This window comes from Microtus oregoni, unplaced genomic scaffold, assembly GCF_018167655.1.
Source record: "Microtus oregoni isolate MIOR12 unplaced genomic scaffold, Mior012 000048F_ref0000485, whole genome shotgun sequence".
Classification (NCBI taxonomy): Eukaryota; Metazoa; Chordata; class Mammalia; order Rodentia; family Cricetidae; genus Microtus; species Microtus oregoni.
Window position 1 is genome coordinate 17,984,032 of NW_024543222.1, and position 22,860 is coordinate 18,006,891.

The 22,860-nt window shown below is 45.5% G+C and overlaps 1 protein-coding gene across 2 annotated transcripts in view; it reads right to left on the minus strand.

Moving 5' to 3' along the window:
- Nucleotides 1–22,860, minus strand: part of Eftud2 (elongation factor Tu GTP binding domain containing 2) — a 41,954-nt gene that overhangs the window by 16,007 nt on the left and 3,087 nt on the right. Inside the window, exons 3-11 of one of the 2 annotated variants that reach the window (XM_041635680.1) lie at nucleotides 13,515–13,677; nucleotides 12,647–12,725; nucleotides 11,331–11,406; nucleotides 10,779–10,844; nucleotides 10,016–10,051; nucleotides 8,792–8,882; nucleotides 8,281–8,363; nucleotides 6,909–7,075; nucleotides 4,056–4,180 (exon numbers count right to left, since the gene is read on the minus strand). In XM_041635680.1, coding sequence (XP_041491614.1) covers nucleotides 4,056–4,180; nucleotides 6,909–7,075; nucleotides 8,281–8,363; nucleotides 8,792–8,882; nucleotides 10,016–10,051; nucleotides 10,779–10,844; nucleotides 11,331–11,406; nucleotides 12,647–12,725; nucleotides 13,515–13,677 — 886 coding nt within the window. Of the gene's footprint in view, nucleotides 1–4,055; nucleotides 4,181–6,908; nucleotides 7,076–8,280; nucleotides 8,364–8,791; nucleotides 8,883–10,015; nucleotides 10,052–10,778; nucleotides 10,845–11,330; nucleotides 11,407–12,646; nucleotides 12,726–13,514; nucleotides 13,681–22,860 lie in introns of both variants that reach the window. The other variant, XM_041635679.1, reaches the window with a different exon arrangement.

The following is a 22,860-nucleotide window of genomic DNA, read 5'->3' on the forward strand; positions in this document are numbered from 1 at the left end:
GGGTCATCACAAGGTGCCACGGAGTGGACCCCTAACCCCCAGGAGTTAACCAACCTGGGGAGTAAACACTGAAGCCATCCTTTCTTTCTGAACAAAGTGTCTCACTGTGTAGCCCTGTCTGGTGTGGAACTCACACATAGGATCTGCCTATCCTTACCTCCTCAGTATACCCTATTGGCATGCGACACCACAGCTACCTGTCTCATCTTTTACTAATTAGTATTTTCAGTTTAACTGCAATGTGAAATTTGATCAGACTGAACCAAGCAGCCGTGGCTTTTAAAATTCCTTCTCTTTTGACCCAGGGAGGGGAATACTACGTAGTATCAGAGCCCGTGCCTAGCATGTATGAGTCCCTATTTAGGGTTCAACCCCCAGTTTCACAAAACAACAAAATCCTCCTCTGAGCAGAGAGCTCCTGAAGCTGCATTCAATTAGAGCAGAGAGTGCCACCTAACTCCTACAGTCTTACTTGATGGCAGACACAAAGGAAATGCACGCTCCTTTCCCAAAGCCACACTTCCTCTCCAGACTTCTCGCATTGCAGCTACTGCTGCATGGCACACAAGGGCCAAACCCATCTCTCCTGCCAGTTATACAGCTCTCCTTCCTGCTCTTCAGACACTGCATTTTCCATTTGCACTGTTAAAAAGGAGTCTCATGTAGCCCAGGCTGGCTTGAACTCACTATGTAGCCAAGAATGACCCTGAACTTTGGATCCTCCTGCCTCTACCTCCCAAGTGCTGAGATTATACGTATGTACCACCATGTCCGTTTTACTGAGGATCAAATCCAGGCTTCCTGCATGCTATATACTCTGCCAACTGAGTCCCATCCCTGCCTCTTCTTTCCTACTTTACCACTTATCAAACCTTCCCTGACCCTGTAAACTGTTCCTCCAGCCATGCCCTTTACAGCTGTTCTTACAGTGTTGTATAACTGCCACTGGACTAAACTTGGAGCGCAGGAGACTAAACCCAAGGCCTCATGCTTGCTAGGCAGGTGGTCTACCACTAAACTACCCTCTCAACTTCAACAGCTTCTTAAGTAGTTGCAAGAAGACTGTGTATTGTAATGCAGGTTTGTAATCTTTTTCAAGAGACTGAGGCAGGAGGATTCCAAGTTCAAGGCCATCTTAGGACACCTACTAAAACCCAGTCTCCAAAATGGATAAAACCTTCAACACCTGCAATAAAGGACCTACCACTTCAAAGTTTAATAAATGTTTAATTAAAGGGTGAGCAGATAGCCCTCCCATCCTTCTCCTTTCCAGTCTCGGAGAACAATAATCCCCTTCACAACCCTGCCTCTGAGTGTTGACAAGATACTCAAACAGGCAGTGCACTCTTCCTGAAAGCCCGTCTTTCAACAGTTCTGCAAGCACCACCACAGTCTTTAATAGCTCTTAAATGCCAATGGAAGCAAGTACCTGGAATCTCAAACCCTCCTCCATTAGGCCCCAATATTATCTGTCTGTTCTTGCTATGTAAGCACTCTACCAATAACATATATACTCAAACTGTGTGTGAGTGTTTGTTTTGTTGAGAAAAGGACTTATGTCACTTAGACTGACCTTGAACTCACAATCCTTGCCTTCCTTGGTTGCTGGGATGGCAGGTGTGTGTGTAGTACCACACCTGAAAATGGTCTTCCAGCTGTTTCCAATAGGCGTTTTCTCCTTGGTGGCACAATGCACCGTCACCTGCACAGGCCAAGAATGATGATGCCTGTCTTCACTGGCCCTCTTCCAATCCTGTAAGCCTGGAAGCACTTGGCTCTCACTGTACCTGTCAAGCCCTACCATCATCCTCTAGCCTGTCCTGCTGGAAGGTCACAGGAACTGTCCTCCCCTCCATCCTTCAGCTGTACCTGACAATAAAGGCATGTATCTATCTATCTATCTATCTATCTATCCATCCATCCATCATCTATCTATCTATCTATCTATCATCTATCCATCCATCCAAAGAAACCCTGTCTTGGAAAAAAGAAATTATACCAACTTAGCCAGCCATGGTAAGGTAGAAGTTTAAAGCCAGCCTGGGAAACATGTTGAGTCCCAGGTCAACCTGGGATACAGAGTGAAACTCTCAAAAGACAAAAGCATAAGGAAATGAAGCAAGTCTACCTTATGAGTCAGGAAACCTTTGATTTTGCTTTTCATGCTGCTACAAAGGACACTGAGGAACACACAGATTCCTCTTGGACCTCTGCTCATGTTAGTCTTACGCACTGTCCCTCTACTCATTCAGCCATCCATCACTTATTATGTAGGTGCTGGGGATAAAGCCCAAAGCTGCCTGCACACTAAGTACTTAAGTACATGCTACCTTGGGCTCCACTCTCAGTCCCATCCACCCATAGTTTATAACTGCAAAACAACAAGAACCAATGTTTCAGTGATGTGTGGAAATGCAGGTGTCTAGATGTAATATCTTTTTAAAAACAGATTTACTTTTTAATTTATTTTTATGTGTATGAGTGTTTGTCTACAAGTACATATAAATAAATAAATAAAAATATGTAAAAATAAATATAAAGGTAAATCTCACAGAGATCCACCTGCTTATACCTCCTGAGTGCTAGGATTAAAGGTGTGTGGCACCAGCGCCCAGTTAGTTTTTTGTTTTTTCGAGACAGGGTTTCTCTGTAGGTTTGGAGCCTGTCCTGGAACTAGCTCTGTAGACCAGGCTGGCCTCGAACTCACAGAGATCCACCTGCCTCTGCCTCCTCAGTGCTGGGATTAAAGACATGTACCATCACCGCCCAGCTAGATTTTTGGTTTTTAAATTAGTTTTTGTGAATTTTTTTCCTTTAATTTTTTTAAAGATTTATTTACTTTATATATGAATGCTCTATCTGCATGTACACCTTTATCTCAGAAGGGGGCATCAAATCCCACTATAGATGGTTGTGAGCCATCATGTGGTTGCTGGGAATTAACTCAGGACCTTTGGAAGAGCGACCAGTGCTTTTAACCACTGAAACATCTCTCCAGCCCCAGCTATCTGTTTTGAGAACTATCACATGGCCCCGTCTCCTCAGCTCTAAAATCAGGGTAACAATAACCCTCTAGAGAAATCTCACATTGACATACAGGACTCTTGAGGCCTGTAGAGGCTGACTGCAAATCCAATGAGTTCTCAACGAGGCCTATCACACCTATCACGTTTACATGTGACTAGAGATGGGAGGAAAGATAGAAAGGAGCACTAACGGTGCAAGTCTGTTCACCCTGGAAAAGGACTGAAAGTACTTTATGGGCATAAATCCTACAAACCTCAAGGAGGTCTCATTCTAGGAGGGATGTTTATTTCTAAAACGAGGTCTCTTTTTTAGACAGGTTATCCCTGTGTAGCCCTGGCTGGCCTCAAACACAGAGATCTGCCTGTCTCTCCTGGGTGCTGGGATTAAAGACTGGCACCACCACATCTGGCTTCTTCCTAATTACTCAAAAATTGTTGTTATTTAGACAGGGTAGAAAGATGGCTCAGTTGCACAGAGATCAAGAACCCAAGTCTTGCAGAGGACTTGGGTTGAATTACCAGCCCCCACATAAAATAGCTCACACCCACCTGTATTCCAGTTCCAAGGGGTCCCACATCCTGTTCTAAGCTCTAACCTACACCTACACCATCTTAAAAGGAAGCTGGAGAGATGGCCCAGAAGTTGAGAACACTTGTTGATCTTCCAGAGAATCCAGATTGGTTTCCAGCACCCACACGGCAGCTCACAACCATCTGTAACTCCAGTTCCACAGTGTCCCATCAGTTTTTCTTGCCTTTGTGGGCACTGCATGTGCACATATTTAGGGGCACACATACAAACTCACACCAAAAATAAAATTCTTTATCTTAAAAAAATATTGTCTAGAAACAACTTAGCCTGAAGAAAGGATTTGAGACCAAAAGGAGCCCCAAATGTGGCAATAACAAGTGATAAAGTAATCCCCTCAACTCCCATCCCAGCACAGGGCTATGAGAGCAAGCCAATTTCTGAGCCCTTCTGCAGGAAGGACTGGGGAAGCTGGCGAGACGGCAGCAGGCAGAGCTTACCAAAGGTGTCAGCATAGATCTTGGCAAAGGAGCCCAGTGTGAAGCAGATGCTGTACTGGGAGCTGGAGAAGCAGACGTTGCCCAGGAGCGGGGAAAGGATCAGGTTCTCGTCGGTGGAATACATGCTGAAACAGAGACTGCTGTGAGCCAGCGCCAGACTGCGAGGACCCCGACCAGACTGCTGCACCACTGACATCCACCAAGAGGAAGGGCAGCAGCTCCCATCACAGTCTTCATTCTCTAGCCTGGGAGGTGCTGGCCTGAGATTCTTAGATTTGCCAAAAGCCTGGTCAAGAACGTGAATGATGGAGTCCCTCACTGACTCAGTAAAAAGCTGATGTCCCAAAGCTGGGACATTCTGCAGTCTTAAAAAAGCTAACCACACAGGACAGATAAGGGAAAATCTGTAGAATAGAGATAAAGACCTCAGAACACAAATGAATCTAACGTGATCAGAGAGAGAGATTTAGGAGACATCTCAATTTAGGAGATATTTAGGAGACATCTCAATTCCAATACAAATGGGCATATACAGGGATGGGTCATGCTTGCCTAGCACGTGCAAGACCCTGGTTTGAGCCCCAGCACCACATAAACTAATATTAGCCAATACTTGGGGGAGGGGGGATCAGAAGTTCAAGGTCATCCTTGGCTCTACAGGAGGTTCCAGGCTAGCCTGAACTATTTAAGAGGCCCTTTCTAGGGGTGAAGGTATACAGGTGGGGACAGGACACAAACACCACTGAAAAAGAGAGAAAGAGCAGTGTTGCTCCTCCCCACTGTCACTGTCTTTATTCTGTTTGGCTTTCTGCTGCACAGACTCCTGTTGACTCTGTTTCGTAGAAAGCAGAGCCCAGGCCCTGTACACAGCAGTCAAGAGCTCCAGGATGGAGCTACACCCCAGCCCAAACTTTTCAAACAACTTGAGAGCCATTCAGAAAGCCAGGAAGGGAGGTGTAGACCTGTAATTCCAGCATTTGGGAGGTTCAGGCAGGAGGCTCAGGGACTCAAGGAGTACGATGGCCTGTGTCAGGGTTCTCCAGACTCATCCAGTACCATATCCAGTACCATATCCTACAGCAACACTGCTAACAAGGGCCTCAAAGCAATTTAGATGTGTAATTCTATGCCACCTCCCATACTCACTGATGTGGGCCTCAATCTTCCAGAACACACAGCAAAGCTTCTTCATTTACTCGGCCCACGTTAACAGTAAGACAAGTGCAGCCAATACCACTCAGCAGCAGGTACCATATGGCAAGGGAGCTAGACCAACTAGCTACTTCATTTCTTTTAACATGCCAATAGGCAATTTTTCTTCATTTACTTGCTTAGTTTTTTTTTTTTAATTTACTGACTCATTTATTAGTTACATGGGTGTACAGCATGTATATGTGGGGTGAGCGTGGAGGTCAGAGAACACATTTATGACATCTGCTCTCTCCTTCCAACTCTGTGGGTTCTGGGGATTGAATATAGATAGTTAGGCTTGTGCAAGTCCTTTATCTGCTCAGCCATCTTATTAAGTCCTCTTTTTGTTTTTTGAGATAGTATTTCACTCTCTAGCCCTGGTTGACCTCTAACTCATAGCAATTCTCCTGCCTCAGCCTCCTGAATGCCAGGATTATAGGTGTGAAGCATTATGCCCAACCTATTTTTTTTTTGGAAGTCGTTTGCTTAATTTATTTTGTGTAGGTGGTGTGCACACCCAGAGACCAGAGGAAGACACTGAGTGCCATTCTCTAGTATTCTCCCTTTGATTTTTGAGCCAGGGTTTCTCACTGAACCTGGAGCTCATCAACTGGCCAGACTGGCTGACTATGTGGCTGCTTTGCCTCGCCCTGGCAGTGCTAGATCACAGGTGTGAGGTACCACCTAGCTGGTCCCAAGGACGTTAAGGATCCGAACTCAGGTCTTCACGAAGCAAGAACTTTACTCACTGAGCCATCTCCCCTGCCGAAATCTGAGCTTTTGAGATAAGGTCCCTCGATGTTACTCAGGCCGAACTAGAACTTGCTATGTATGCCAAGCTAGTTTCAACCTTCTAATCCTCCTGCCTTGGCCTCCCAAGTGCTGGGACCCTAGGCATACGTCACCACATTGCACCTGATTTTTTTTCCTTCTTTCTTTTTTTAATAGAAGCAGAGTGAGCTTTGGGGCTGGAGAAATGGCTCAGCAGGTAGAGCAGCACATTGCTCTTGCACAGGACCTGGGTTCAGTTCCCAGCACTCACATGGAAACTTACAACTCCCTGAAACTCTAGCTTTAGGGAATCTAACACCTTCCAACCTCTGTAGACCTCTGTAGGCATCAAACACACAGGCAGGCTAAACACTCAGATACCTAAAATAACAAATAAATAAATAATAAACTTTAATAACCCGCTTAACCTGCCACGGTGTGTGGTAAAGGTGAGACTGCTGTCGGGTATTGGCAGCGCACGCCTTTAATACCAGCACTTAGGAGGCAAAGACAGGTGGATCTCAGTGAATCTGAGGCCAGCCTGGTTTTACAAAGCGAGTTCCAGGACAGCCAGGAATGTTACACAGAGAAACCCTTTCTCAAAAAAACAAAAAACAAAGCAAAAAAAAAAAAGTGAAACTGCTTTAGATTCTACTGACTACAAAACTGGGGATGTGTTAATACTACATGACTGGTTCAGACACTGAGCTGTTGAAGTCAGGCTTGGAGGCAGTTCTGAAGAGACCCAACATGTCCTGTTAGAATTGACAGGCTCACAGGACAACACACACCAAAAAGTAAGTGACTCCCAGAAGTCTTCAAGGGTAAAATTAAGATTTATGAAACCCAGACTCCCCTAAGGACAGGAAATCCACTCCCAGGAGTCTATACCTTATTAATCCATTGACCTCATCCACAATGTGTCGAAGTTTGTAATAAGCATCTGTTGGGGGCAGTTTCAGCTCCAAGATCAGCCGGTCGATTTTGTTGATGCACACAGTGACTGCTAACCTCTCCTGCACTGCGTGCTTGATCAGACGCTCTGTATTCAGCATCACCTGAGAAACACAGGGCACACTGTGGACAGCAGAGCCAAAACAGACACTCTTAACACGTTTGGTACAAGGGGGGAAATGGCCTGGGGTAAAGGATCAGCTGGAAGCATCATCCCCAGGGCAGAACCCAGCAGGTCTGAGAAGCAAAAAAAACAATAGCAGTGCTGGGTGGGAACAAGGACGTTCTGACGTCTTTTCCTCCCCACCCCTTTTTGTGATCCTAATGATTAAAGCAGAGCTTTGTACACTTGGGGAATGCTGCCTCTGAGCTACGCCCCTCCCTGTTTTAGTCTATTCTCAGACAGGGTGTCACTACACTGCTCAAGCTAGTCTCAAATCTGCCGTCTTCCTGCCTTGACCTTCAGAGTAGTTAGGATGACAGGAATGTGCCACCATGCTTGGATGAACAAGCCATTTTTTTTGCTTTTTTTTTTTTTTTTGAGACAAGGCCTTGCTCTGTGTTCTCAGCCTGCCCCAAACTTGCAGCAGTCCTCATACTTCCCGGGAGCTGTGATCACAGACACACAAAGCTACAGCTGGAACACGGACCTTTCCAACACCTGTGTGCAGAAGAGTGGCAGATGTGTGGGTGGGTGGGTGGGTGGGCATTACTAGCTGTGTGCAGTGAACGGGCCTGGAGGTGAAGCACCACAGCAGCAATGAGCACCCCAGATCTCTGATTCTAAATAGTGGTCTCCACTATATAGGAAGCCACGGCTTGTTGAAGAAATGTCTGGTTTAGGACTGGGGCAAGGAAAGTGTGTAAGAAAATAAGTAAGTACTCAAAACATGATGAGGTGGGTCAGGAGGATGAAAAAGCCAGTTACAAGGAACTCTTGAGAGAGAGTGTTCTGGATACAGAGAGAAATCATAAATAGATGAGGATGAGTTCCTCGTACAATGCTTGACTGAGTTTGGACTGTTAAATAAGGTGTCTCTGGCTCCCTCTGCTGGTATCACACTAGTGACCATAGGAATAAAGTTAACGGCATTACCCAATTTTTCAGTTTAGAATCATACAATTCCAACTCCAATCTCACTTTGAACAATCTCAACTTTGAACATCACTTGCTTCCCTAAATTCAGAGCAAACCTGAGCCTTACCCACACGAGCTTTTATGTTCCCTGGTTCCCAGCTCACATGGCACTTTGAGTAATGTGTAGGAGGCACAGTAACAAGGGACTAGCTTCTAATGGCCCACACTTACCCCCTCAGCCGCATCAATGAAAAGGACCACTCCATCCGAGATTCGCAAGCCAGCTGTGACCTCATCAGAAAAATTCACATGTCCTGAAAACCGAATATCCAGCCATCACTTGGTAGCCTGAGGCACTTAACCTGTGGGACCTGAGGAGCACTGCCAAGTCTGCAAACCCCAATACTCCTCTTCCTGCCCACAGCACTCTGCAGCGCATAAATTTCTCCCAGTAGAGTCCCATCCTAGGATGATTATAATAATATTAAGAAGGCAGTTATAGGGGCTGGAGAGATAGCTCAGTGGTTAAGAGCATTGACTGCTCTTCCAGAAGTCCTGAGTTCAATTCCCAGCAACCATATGGTGGTTCACAACCCCCAGTAATAAGATCTGGTGCCAACTCCTATCTGCAGGGACATATGCAGGCAGACCATTGTATACATAATAAATAAATTAATTTTTTAAAAAAGAAGGCAGTTATAGTATTCCAAAGTACTCAGAAAATAATCAAGGGCTGTCCCACCTGGTGTGTCCATGATATTGAAGAGGTAAGATTTCCCTTTGGTATCCGGCAGCACCACCGTCACAGGAGTGCTCTTGATGCCAACACCTCTCTGAAATTAAGACAGTGGTCACGACTTCTTTCCGTACAGAGACATTTGTCAGCTTGGGGGGGAGGTGGGGGGGGGAGGCAGTGTGTGTGTGTGTGTGTGTGTGTGTGTGTGAACTGCTGACCGATTACACTGATGTCTCTCCTTGTAGCAGGTGTAATTATTTTTATCTAGGCCTCTACATGGCATGATCTTGTAGATAAAACACACACACTCTTTTTTTCTTTTCTTTTCTAATAGTCCTAGGGATCAACTCAGAGCCTTGTGCATGCTAAGCAAGAATTTTACCGCAGAATTACATCTCCAGCACCAAAGACAATTTTCTTTTTGGGGGAGGGAGTATTAGAAAGTGAACACAGGGGTCTTCTCACTTGCTGAGCAATATCCTCATCTCTAAATTTTTATTTTGAGACAGAGTCTCACTCAGTTGTTAAGGTTGGCCTCATTCTCATTCTGTCACCCCAGAGGCTTTGAACTTTTTTTTTTTTTTTGAGACAAGGTCTCACTATGTAGCTCTCAGGAGGGTCTGGAAGAGATCCACCCATCGTCTCTGCCTCCCAAGTGCTGGGATTAAAATCATGCACCGCTACACTCAGCTGACGTTGAATTTCTGATGGGCATGCCTCAGCACAGTAAAAATGTCATTACGATGGCTTATCCTGTGCACCACTGCCCTAAATACCCTGTGTATGTATGTGAGCCTGCCATGTAGTTCTTGAGGGGAAAGGGGGACAGATAATAAAAGAGGGGGAAGAGAAGAGGTGACAGGGGAGGAAGATCCAGATGGAAAGATAAAAGAGTCACAAACAGTCCACAGAAAATCCCCTCCCTGAAGGAGATGCACATAGTAGGCATCTTACAGAGTCCAGATGTTGTAAAGATTATGTCGAGTTTTACAAATTTGAATGTCACCTCTCAGTATTTGTCTTATTAGGTAAAATTAAGTCTACTCAGAGACTGGAAGGCTCCTGCTCCAGCTTGCCTTCCCACTTCTCACTATGGAATGACTGAGTGTAGTGCAGGGCAAGGCTAAATGGGAACGCCACGGCAAAGCCCCTGCCACCGCTCCCATTCGCTGCAAAACTATGGCTAGTGGGCCTGTGTGTGCAAAATCTAATTTCCCAAGACATACTTACCTCTTGCTCTGTGAAGAGGATGTCCGTGTAGCACAGCTGGAAAAAATTCAGTGATGTTAGCACCTGAATCCAGACGTCTCTCCTGTATGCACACCATCACCATCAATCACCTTCCCTCACCTCCTCCCAACTCAGGGGGGTCTCCCAGGAGGAAACTACACTGAGCACAGCAGGGTGTTTCCACAGCAATTCCAGACAATGAGACCAGTGTCCCCACCCCCAGATGGAAAAAGTTCCTGCTTGTGTGGAAAAGGTTGAGTGTGCAGGGTGGGGTGGGGAGCAGTCACTGAAGACCACGCCATGGCTAGAGAGAGGGCTAAGCTGTACACCTACACTGATCTTAAAGGGGGAAAGGAGACCTGGGCCAGTCTTCACGTCTCACGTGTCTCAACAGTCAGTTTGGCAGAGTCTGAACGTTTATTGCACTGAGACTAGCTGCCACTGCTGGCCTTGTTCACAGGCATTTAAATTTACCACAAAAACAACAAGGCTCAATTGTATGATATTTATAGAACAGGCTATTAATAAAACGACAGGAAAGAGGAGACTGTAAAAGTCAGAATACATCACTGAGGAGGGATCCCAAATGCAGAACAGATCATCTAAAATTACTGCAGGTTAACATTCTCCATCCTCCTGAGAAAGCTGAAATGACTTGCTTCCACCTATTAATAAAGTCCAGTCCCACAGCAGTAGTACACAGACAGCACTGATGTGAGTGCTGGGTGAAGACAGGAAAGGAGCGGGCCCAAGTTATACTCACATCTTGGTCATAGCGCTTTCTGATTTCTGGATGCGTCTGCTCTATTAAACAATCTACAAAACACGTCTGAAAGAGAAGAGATGAGTAAGACCTGCCAATTACAGAGGAAAATCTGTGCCCCTTTCCCCAAGCTCCCAACACACCATGTAATTCAGGCGTGAAGGGAGGAAGAGGGAAAACAAGGAGGATTATGGGACAGCAAAGGATTAACACAGAAGCCACAAGATTATTTTTCAATGAAAGATGAAATCTTTCGTGGAAAGACCTCCCTCAGGAAATAAAAGGTTATAAAAATCAGAGTAAGGCTCAATCTCCCCTTTTCTGTCCAGATGTAAACAGACTGCTCACGTATGTAAGTGGTCAGGAACAGAGTTCAGAAATGCTGGGATTTCACAACAGTTCCATAAGAGTATGCAGGAGTATTGTCTTGTCCTCCCAACCACCCATCCAGCCTCAGGACTTCAAACTGGAATCTCTGTGACTCTAAGGGCTCAGAAGATGAGTCGGTTCAAAGAGAAATCCTGTTCCAAGGGAAGCAGAACAGTCTCTCACCTTGCCGTGGTGGAGATGGCCGCAAAGGGTCACGTTTCGGATGAGCTCTGAGTTGTCCATCAGATCTGCTAAGAAACTGGACGGGGAAAGGCAGAGATGAGGAGCTACGACAAAGCTCCCAAGACGGTGGCACAGAGGGATTTCCAGAAATTTCCAGCCAGGAACAACTGTCAGCCCAGCTGCACAATACCCAGAGGCAGAGCACCTGGATCTCCAGAGCCCTGGCTGTGGTGCCCATGACATAACAACCCAGAAACGGACCGATGCCCTCCAGATGAAAGGGCACGTGCGTGCGTCACAGAGAACATGGGGAGACTAGAGGACAGCTTGTAGGAACTGGGTCTCTCCTGCCATGCAAGTCTCAGGAATAAACTTAGATTGACACCTGTGTCCCCTGGCCATCATGCTCACCCCCACAGGGATTTCAACAGTAAAATGATTGGAAAAGGAAAGGTTGAATTAAGAAGTGGCAGGCATGGTGGATCACACCTGTAGTCTCAGTGCTTAGGTGGTGGAGGCAGCAGAATCAAGACCAGCCTAGAATGCATGTGACCTGGGTCAAGGGATGGATGAGAAAAATGCAAAGATCAGCTGAGCATGGTGGTACAGGTTTATAATCTCAACACCTAGTAGGTGGAGGCAGGGGGAGCAGGAATTTAATGTCATCCTTGGCTATCTAGGGAATTTTTTTCTTAAAAAGCCAACAAACAAAAATCAGGCAGGGCAGTGGTAGCACACACCTTTAATCCCAGTACTCAAGAGGCAGAGGGAGCCCGACCTCTGAGTTTGAGGCCAGCCTGGTCTACAGAGTGAGTTCTAAGACAGCTAAGGCTACTCTGAGAAACCCTATCTCCAAAATCAAAAAACAAACACACCTCCCCCTGCAAAAAAAAAATAAAAACAAAAAACAAACAAAAAAACAAAAAACCCCACCACCATCAAAATAGAGAGTGAGAGACAGGACAATAAAAAAAGTTATCAGCAGGGGCTTCTTGGAGCCATTTTTCAGCTGCTGATCACAGCTCTGGTGATCTCAACACCGATAACTGTAATACCTCATTGGTCTCAAAGGCTGGCACCCAGGACTACCCTGAGATGGAGGCTGTGCTGGGACAGAGGCAGAGGAAACAGCTGACATCTAGATGAGGGCAGGGAGAGAAGACTGAACTTAAATATCCCAGCAGCCATAGTTCTGGCAGATCATAAAAACTGCTGTTGTAATTCTCTGGCTCCTTCAATCATAAACCACCTTTTCCTGCCTTAAGAAAAGATGGCCGCAGTATTTCTTTGGAAAACTGAGAGACCTTATAACTTACTCCATCTCATACACCGTGACAGGTAATGTCTGCTCCATCAGAGTGAACTTCTTGGTTTTCACTGGCTTTATAATGGGCTCTAGGAGGAAAACGGAAGAGTAGTGACACATAGTTAGGAATAAACCAAAAATACAGCACTCGATTCTGCTGGACTGGGCTTTAGAGCCCATGATATATAACATCAATTTGTTTTATTCTCACGGATCTGTCACTCAGGTTGACAGCTGGGGATGCTATTTCAGCATGAGACAGTGAAGAGACATGAACTGCATGAGCTTATTTGGTGTGGTATGGAGAAACAATAGACACATTTTAAAATGGAATCGCTTTCCAGAACCACTACTCAGAGTTGGACAATTGCACCACTGCAGACGGCTGAGAAGGGTTAGAATATGCACAGGAAAACATTAGACCAAAGAGAAAACTCAGCAGTTTTTAAGCCCTAAGAAGTAGGTAAAGCACTAACTCCTTTAAAACTATGTATATTTTTAACTATTTTATTTCATGTGTGTGAGTGTTTTGCCTTTGTGTATGTTGTACACCATGTGTATGCCTGGTGCCCTCAGAGGTCAAAAAAGGGCACTGGATCTTCTGTGAAAAATGGTTTTGAGCTGTCATGTGGGTGCCTGGAATTGAGCCTGAGTTCTCTGCAAGAACAGTCAGTGCTCTTAACCACCGAGCCTTCGCTACAGATCAAAAGTACTAACTGTTTACTAACAAGCTAAGAGTTTCGCTGAATATTAAAACAAAGTTAATTGAATCTTAGTCCATAAACAATACTGGAAATTAAAGAAAAAAATATCGCCCAATTCATTCACGTAACTTTGAAGATTCACTGACAGCTAGGCAAGGTTTCCTCCGGCCATACCTGTGAGAGGCTGGGTGTCTTCCTCCTGAACTATGGTTTCCACCTCAGGGCCGTACACCTCCTCGGCTGTGGGGTAGTACTTCTTGTCCTCATGCAGCACCACCTCCATCCCAGGGTGGTCATCATCGTGCTCTCCCACGTCATCCTCGTCCTCATCATCATCCATCTAAAGGCGAGAGGGAGAGGGAGGACAGAAGGGTACCTTTTCCTGCTTGACAACTGCTTCCTTTAAGTTCTGTGTGGTGAGGAGGGCCCCCACTCCCTGGAAGACCCTCCACTCAAGGGACACTGGGGGCCTTGGCTATGGTAGCTCAGCTGCACCAAACCTGCCCCTCTCTTAATGGGATCATGGGATCGCCACAGTGGATTAAGATTAAGAAAAAAATCAAACAAACAAACAAACAAACAAAAAACACCCCACTTTCTCCAAGGCACACATCAAGAGTCAGAGGTAAAAATGAGGAACAAACCTATATCTTTACATTTTTCACTTAGATGAACAAAATTGGCTTTGGAAAATGATCATGGTTATAAATAGTAACAGATGTTGTCAAGAATGTGAAAGCTGAGGTCCTCACAGGCTGGGCAGGAAACAGTGCTGCTGCTCTGGAAAGCTCTGCAAAGCGTTCAACATAGTGTGGAATACAACCAAGCAATTCCAGTCCCAAACAGTGTCCTAGTTAGGGCTTCTGTTTTGTTGTTGTTGTTTGAGACAGGATTTCTCAGTGTAGCCCAGGCTGTCCTGGAACTCACCCTGTAGACCAGGCTGGCTCAAGCTCAGAGATCCCCCTGCCTCTGCCTCCTCAGTGCTGGGATTAAAGGTGTGCACCACCACCAGCCGTAGGGTTTCTATTGCTGTGATAAAATACCATGACCATCTCAGAGAGAAAAGGGTTTAATTCTGCTAATTCTTTCAAATCATAGCACATTTGAGGGAAGTCAGGGCAGGAGCCTGGAGGCAGGAGCTGAAAAGAACTCACAGAGGAATGGAATGCTGCTTACTGGCTTGCTCAGCCTGTTTTCTTAGAGTACCTAGGATCACCAGCTCAGGGGTGGCATTACCCACAGTGAGCTGGACCCTCCCTCATCAGTTAATCCAGAAAATGCAACACATGTTTACCCATAGGCCATTTGGGTGCCCCCCCCCCCTTTTTTTGGAGACAGGGTTTCCTTGGAGCTTTAGTACCTGTCCTAGAACTATTTCTTGTAAACCAGGTTGGCCTCAAACCCACATAGATCTGCCTATGTCTGCCTCCCAAGTGCTGAGATAAAAGGCATATGCCACCACTGCCTGGCGAGGTTTACTCTTTTAAGAGGACTCTAGCTTGTCAAGTTGACACAAAACTAGCTGGTATTAAGTATAAACCTCAAATACACAAAATTACAGATGCACAAAGACTTCTAAATAATTATTCTTGGTACTATTATTCATAGTAGCAAAAACAAAAACAAAACTAGAAACCCAAAAGGAGACCAATTTATGACTGGGTAGTGAAATATACTGTTTTCATATGAACAATATTGGCAATAAAAAGAGAAATGCACATACCACCTGTGTACATAAAGCTACAACACAGATGAACTCTAAAACATGATACAAAGCAAAGGTAACCGGCATAAAAGTCTTCAAGGTGTATCATCTCATTTACATGCAAATACAAAGGGAAAGAAAACAGGGCTCAGGGAAGGCAAAGGTTAGCAGGTATAGTTTCTCCCTGGGATGATGAAAATGTTCTAAAGTTGATAATGATGATGGCTGTATGACTTTGTGAATATCCTAAAAAACAATTAAGTAAGTGCTTAACAATTAATTGGCCCCAAATGTAAGTCCTTACATATCAACTCCTGGTTATGAGCAACACTGAGCAAAACTATTCATCAGCTAAAAGGGTCTTGGGGTGGGGGTGAGGAGAACATTTTATTTAGTTGAAACAGCAATGAAAAGACTTGAGTTAAGTACATGTGGAGACTCTAAGGGTTAGCCAGAAATCCAACCTATTTAGGAGTAAAGGGAACAATGGGACAATAAACTGAAGTCACAGAGAAGGACCTTCCAGATTATTTAAGTAATCTGACCCCCAGCCCTCTCGTGTGTGCGTGCACGCGCATGCGTGTAGGCTGGCAAACTGCTGTCTTTTGAAACAGTCTCTCACTGTGACCTGGGGCTTGTAGATTAGCTGAAACTGGATGACTACCCAGTCCTAGCCCCAGGGATCCACCTGTGTCTGCCTCCCCAACAGTGGGACTATAAGATCACACTACCACACCTGGCATTTTTGTGAGTTCTAGGAACTGATTTTATGCCCTTATGCTTATGCGGCAACTAAGCCACTGTCCTCAGCACTGACTTGACTTTTTCCAGAATAATAGTTTTCAACTAGGTAATCCGCAGGAGCTCAGTGCTTTGGGCTCAAACTTCAGCACTGTGTGTGATGGGGAGGATGGGGATGACCCGTTCTGTTTTCTACCCTGAGAACATGCAGAAAGGAAGGTTGGTTAGGAGCCTATTGCAAGAATTTAGTGGAGACAGTGACTGGCACCATGCAGCTGTGAAGGTGGTTTAAGAGGTTGAATCCTAGAAATACTGTGTAGAACCAAGTACTTTCTAATAAATCAAAGTATGCATAAGGAGGGGAGAGGCCTGTGACATGAGCAACAGAGCACTGCACTGTTTTTACAGGGATGAGGAAGAATTTAAGAGCAGTATGGCACACTCGGGAGGCAGAGGCAGGAGGATCTCTGGGAGTTCGAGGCCAGCCTGCTCTGCAAGAGCTAGTTCCGGGACAGGCACCAAAACTACAGAGAAACCCTGTCTCGAAAAACAAAAACAAAAACAAAAACAAAAAAAAAAGAGCAGTATGACAGAGATGCTACATTTGAGACCCTCCACCAGGCACCATGGAGGGAAGGCAAGTCAGATGCAGGACACATACAGCTGAGGCACAAGACAAAGGTCTTTGAAGACAGAAACCCAAGAGTAACCCAGATACGATGACTGGTACAGAATACGGGGGTGGAGGAGAGGTGGAAAGATAGAACTCTAGCCCAGGTAGGGGTGGTGCATGCCTTTAGTTCCAGCACTGGGGAGGCAGAGGCAGGCCAATCTCTGAGAGTTCCAAGGTCACCTGGGTCTACAGAGTGAGTTCCAAGATAGCCAGAGCTACACAGAGAAACCCTGTTTCAAAAAACAAACAAAAAAAAGATGAAACTGTAGGCATGCTGGCATCTGGAGGCCTGGGTGATGAAGAACCAGCAGTAAAGACTAGGAATGGTCACAAGATAAAAGCCAGGGGCCTCTCTGGAAAACAAGGGAATGATCAGTTCACCGGATCCTGCCGGCTGGTCAAGTGAGACTCTGAGGCTGGCAGGCCAGGTCACTGGTTACTCCAACTAGGGCAGTGTCCAGGGAGTAGGATAGGAGTGGGTTTGAGAGCAAATGGAAGGCTTGGACACCTGCATTTAGAGAAGCAAAGAAATAGAGGATACCTGCAGGGGCATGGAGTCAGAGCTCCAGGGTGATACTAAAAAGGGAACCCAGGTCCTCATAATGCCTTTTTTTTTTTTTTAATTAAGAAAACTGAGAGCAAGGCATGGCACGGTCAAAGCAAGATGCTGGCATTCTTCCTTCAGTGAGTGGAGGGCTGAAGGCCTGAAACCAGCCAGGGGCTCACCACAGAGCTCCCTGCATGCATGTGAAGATGTGGGGTTGGGCCACTGCTTGAATGTGAGGGAAGCTGAGGCCCAGAGGAGTGCTGCTTGTCAGGAGACGGGAGGGAATACTGAAAGGATGCTCATTAGCTGCTGCATGATGCTCAGGTGGAGACATTAGAGGAGCTGAAGTTACTACAGAAAAGCCCACGGTTCCATTCCTAATGCACTCAGCCGTATGCGGCAGAAGACTTGCTTGGTAGCTATTTTGGAACCACCATCAGGAGGATATGTTTGGCTACTGAAAGAGCTGATGTAATCTCAGGCCGCTTTAGCAGAAGTAGAACATACAGATGGCAGGAGGTAACCAGGCAGCTTACCACTGGAGGTATTTGCAATCTTTTTTAAAAAACTGGTTGACATTTTGGGATTTGTGTGAAGGAAAACAGACACCCACCACAGTATCTACCCACCTCACTGTGCACGATGCCTTCCGCTCTGTTCTTGTGGGTGAACTGTTTGTTTTCAGTTAACTAAACACCATCCCCAATCCCTCCTCACCACTCGAGACCTTCACCCAGCACTTCTCCCTCCCTGTCCTGCACCATTAGTTTTCCCTCACTGGTGGGTCATCCAGTCAGTGTGCCTTAAATCTTCACTCCGGGTATGATGGTGCACACCTTTAATCCCAGTACTTGGGAGGCAAAGTAACAGGATCTCTGCGAGTTTGAGGCCAGTCAGAACTACATAATGGAGAGATCATGCCCCCCACCCAACAACACAACAAACCTCACAGACAAAAACCCTCTGCTTGCCATCCCAGCTACTCTGGAAGCTGAGGAAGTAAGTTCAGTGCCGGCTGACCGGCTCCCTGCAGACCCTTCTCACTGTACCCTTCCCTGCAGAATGAGCAACCTTCTTACAAACTCTTATGCATTAGAGCTCCAAATAGCTTGTTTTGGTTTAGCTTTTGTTTTTCCGAGATAGGGTTTCTCTGTGTTTCTCTGGCTGTCCTGGAACCCACTCTGTAGACCAGGCTGGCCTCAAACTCGGAGCCTTGCCTGTCTCTGCCTCCAAGTGCTGGAATTAAAGATGTGCACCCAGTTTTCTTTTGTTTTTTTAAGAAAGGGTTTCATTCTGGAGTCCAAGCTGGCCTTGAGCTTGTGATCTTCCTGCTTCTCTTTTTTTTGAAGATTTATTTATTAACTATACAGTGGTTTGCCTGCCTGTGGGCCAGAAGAGGGAACCAGATCTCATTACAGATGGTTGTGAGCCACCATGTGGTTGCTGGTAATTGAACTCAGAACCTTTGGAAGAGCAAGCAGTGCTCTTAACCTCTGAGCCATCTCTCCAGCCCAATCTTCCTGCTTTTCAACTGCTAGGATTACAGGCATGTGCTACCATGTCCATCAAGCCCCAAAATCCTATGCACATCTCCACTAGCCAAATCACATATATCCCCATAATCCCAGAACCTGGGAGACCAAGGCACAAGAATCACGAGTTCACTCCCATCCTGGGCTACTTAATAACTTCTAAGCCAGCTTGGACTACAGTGTGAGACCCTGTCTCATATTAAAAAGAAAGAAAAAAAAAGCCGGGCGGTGGTAGTGCACGCCTTTAATCCCAGCACTCGGGAGGCAGAGGCAGGCGGATCTCCGTGGGTTCGAGGCCAGCCTGGTCTACAAGAGCTAGTTCCAGGACAGGAACCAAAAAGCTACGGAGAAACCCTGTCTTGAAAAATCAAAAAAGAAAAAAATCACAAAAACCTTGTTGTCTTGGCAGAGCAGTATACACCTATAATAGCACCTGGAAGAGGGATCATTAGTTCAAGGCCAGCTTGGCTGCGTAGTGAATTCCAGGGCACTCTTATCTAACTCTTACCTAAATAGCGAGTGCCTGCTCCCCGCTACCCCCCCAAAGGAAAGTATTTAAAAATAGCTGGTGTAAACCTCAGTAGAGCACTTGCATACCAAATACAAGGCCTTGGGCTGAGTGCCGCACACTAGGGAGAAGGGAGTGGCATCATCAGATGCTGGTCCCAAAAGCTCCACTCATCACAAAGCGGGGACACAGCACGAAATGGTGCAAGAACAACACCATGTACTCAAGTTTAAACGTATGCACAAAGTATAGACTACGCATTTAGCAACTCCCACCAACAGAACAAAACACCCATCATTAGAATGCCTACTATGGCGGCAGTGTGGGAGTAAGACTGATTAATAAATTAACTAAACAAGAGCAGAGACTTACACAGCAAAGACACCGAGGAGCTCAGGAAAAGCATTCATATGCCCCCTCACCATTCACTTTCTTATTACAATTTATATTTATTTTACGTGCATTCGTATCTTGCCCACATGTATGTCTATGTGAGGTGTACAGATCCCCTGGAACTATAGTTACAGACAGTTGTGAGCTGCCAAGTGGGTGCTGAGAATTGAACCAGGTTCTCTGGAAGAAGCGGTGTTCCTAACTGCTGTGCCATCTCTCCATTTTTCTTCTTTGCATTTGTTAGCAGGTTTACGGAGCTGTAACCCACCATCTTAAACACACAGTTCACTGTTTTTCGTCCACCTACACAACTCCACAATCAATTCTGGACACTTTATCCCTGAAAGGAACTCTGTCCTCCTGAGTTCTCGCCTTCCAACCTGAGCACCCTACCCTCTGGTCACCCTTTGTTTCTACAGCTGTGCCCCCATTCTCCGGGTCCACATCGAAGGCTGCTTCCTTAGATGCATCTTTTGGTTGCCGGGTCAGGAATGCCTCCTCACAGACTGTTACTATGGTACTGAATGTGCATCACCTAACCGGCACCTGTCTCCTCCTGTCTCCTATGGTAAATACTTCTATACTTCATCTCCTCCCGAAGTAGTAAATTCCCGGAAGACAAAGCTGTGACCCACTCTCTTTGCATCCTGAATCTTTGCAAAGAGCTCTGCAAACACTATTGAACGAAACACTGGGCGTTACTTCGTCTGGACTCCATTTGCTGGGATCATTTTGAATTCTGACTGTTATCTAATGTGTCAGCTTTAATGTGCTGTGGAAGTCAACGAGCTCCAATCTCTACCTGTATGCAAGTGAATGACAGAAAGGTTGGAAAGGACAGAACAGAGCAGAGAGGTCTTTGTGTGACAAGATAGGAGGATTTCCCGGGCTAAGTGGCCAGCCAGTCTAGACTAACCTCCCAGTAAGAAAACTTGTCTCAAAGGAGGTGGACAACATTCCTGAAAATGACACCAAAGGTTGTCCCCAGGCCTCCACACTAGCACACAGGGGCACCTGCACACATATGACCGTTCACTCTACATACGCATATAAAATCATTTAAAAAGGAAAAATGGTATTTGCCACCCTTGCAGAGGACTTGAGTTTGGTTCCCAGCATCCACAAAGCAACTCACAACTTAACTCTAGTTCCAGGGAAACCAATGCACCCTTCTATTCTCTGTGAGCCCTACGGATGCATGAGATACACTTACCTACATGCCTGCAAAATACTCACACATTAATAAATAAATCTAAATTTTATTTTTTTTTATTTTTATTTATTTATTTATTTATTTTGTGGTTTTTCGAGACAGGGTTTCTCTGTGGCTTTGGAGCCTGTCCTGGAACTAGCTCTGTAGACCAGGCTGGTCTCGAACTCACAGAGATCCGCCTGCCTCTGCCTCCCAAGTGCTGGGATTAAAGGCGTGCGCCACCATCGCCCGGCTATAAATCTAAATTTTAAAAAAAAGTTCATAAGGCATGAGTAAATTCCAATGTCTAGTAAAGCATGTGACTAGCAAATTTGAGGTCATGGGTTCCATTCCTTTGTATCACATTTAAAAACACCTACATATATTTCCATAGCATATTCCTGACCTGTATCTCAACTTAGTAACAAAGCATGAGAACACCTTTTTTACAAAACCCTTATCTGATTTTTTTTTTTTAACTTATGTGCTTGGAGCTGGGTGGTGGCGCACACTAATCCCAGCACTCGGGAGGCAGAGGGAGGCAGATCTCTTGAGTTTGAGGCCAGGCTGGACTACAAAGCAAGTTCCAGGACAGCAAGTTCTACACAGAGAAATTCTATCACAGAAAACCAAAAATATTAATAAATAAAAATTTTAAGAGCTTAAAAATAAATAATTACAAGTATGTGCTTGGGTGTTCTGTCTGTCTGTAGTCTGTGCACCGTGTGCCGCCCTTGGGTGTTCTGTCTGTCTGTAGTCTGTGCACCGTGTGCCGCCCTTGAGTGTTCTGTCTGTCTGTAGTCTGTGCACCGTGTGCCGCCCTTGAGTGTTCTGTCTGTCTGTAGTCTGTGCACCGTGTGCCACCCTTGCAGAAGTGTTGTCAGAGGTCAGAAGAAGGTGTCTGATCCCTGGAAACTAGAGTCATAGATGGTTTGTGAGCTGTCATGTGTGAGCCGGGATGCAAACTTGAGTCCTTGGCAAGAAGAGCCAATGCTCCTAATCTGAGTTATCTCTTCAGCCTCCCAGGTTGTATTCAATGGTCATCTATATTAAAAACTTTTTATTTTTAAAAAATTATTGGGGCCAGGTGGTGGTGGTACATGCCTTTAATCCCAGTACTAAAGAGGCAGAGACAGGCAGATGAGTTTGAGGCCAGACTGGTCTAAAGAGTAAATTCTAGGAAGGCTAGGGATACACAATGAAACATTGTTTCAGAAACCAAAAGAAGGTTATTTTTATTTATTTGGTGGTTGTGATTTACCCACTGTGTGCTAGAAACTGAACCCAAGTCCTCTGGAAGGGCAGCCAGTGCTCCTAACTGCTGAGCCATCTCTCCAGCCCCTAAAATTACTTTCCTGTAGTTTATACTTGTGAGCCTCAAAGACTGTCATGAATTTGAGGCCAGCTTGGATTATGCTGTAAGATACTGCTTCAACCTGGAGCTCCTCAAAATCATCCCATCACTACTTCTACATGGATACATTTCACACTTAACAATCTTAAAATGCAGTGTCCTACCTCCATCTTTTGTTTAATTTTTTGAGACAGGGTCTTTCTGTGTAGCTCTGATTGTCCTAGAACTCAATATGTAAACCAGGCTGACCTTGAACTCACAGAGATCCATCTATCTCTGTCTCTTTTTTAAAAAAAAATATTTATTTATTTACTTATTATGTATACAATATTCTGTCTCTATGCCTGCAGGCCAGAAGATGGCACCAGACCCCATTACAGCTGGTTGTGAGCTACCATGTGGTTGCTGGGAATTGAACTCAGGACCTTTGGAAGAGCAGGCAATGCTCTTAACCTCTGAGCCATCTCTCCAGCCCCCTATCTCTGCCTCTTAATTACTAGGAAGAAAGGTGTGTACCACCACACTTGACTCCAATTCCATTTTAAGATGAATTTCTTGACTCTTTTTTTTTTTTTGTTCCATGGCCTCTCCTCTCCATCCTCCATCTGGCAGTGCTAGGGACTGAACCCAGGTTTGTCATGCACACCAGGGAAGTACTCTCCCTCTGAAGCATATTCCTGTGGCTCTCAGATTATCTCTTCAAGATTTTCCTAACACCCCACAGGGTGCAATTCACCTGGACCTGCAGACTTGAACACACTGAAGATGCAAGCCACCCTTCCTTCACCACACCTACAAGAAACTTCAACTTTCTTTTCTGTTTGTTTGTTTTTTGAGACTGTGTATCTCTGGTTGTCCTGGAACTCACTCTGTAG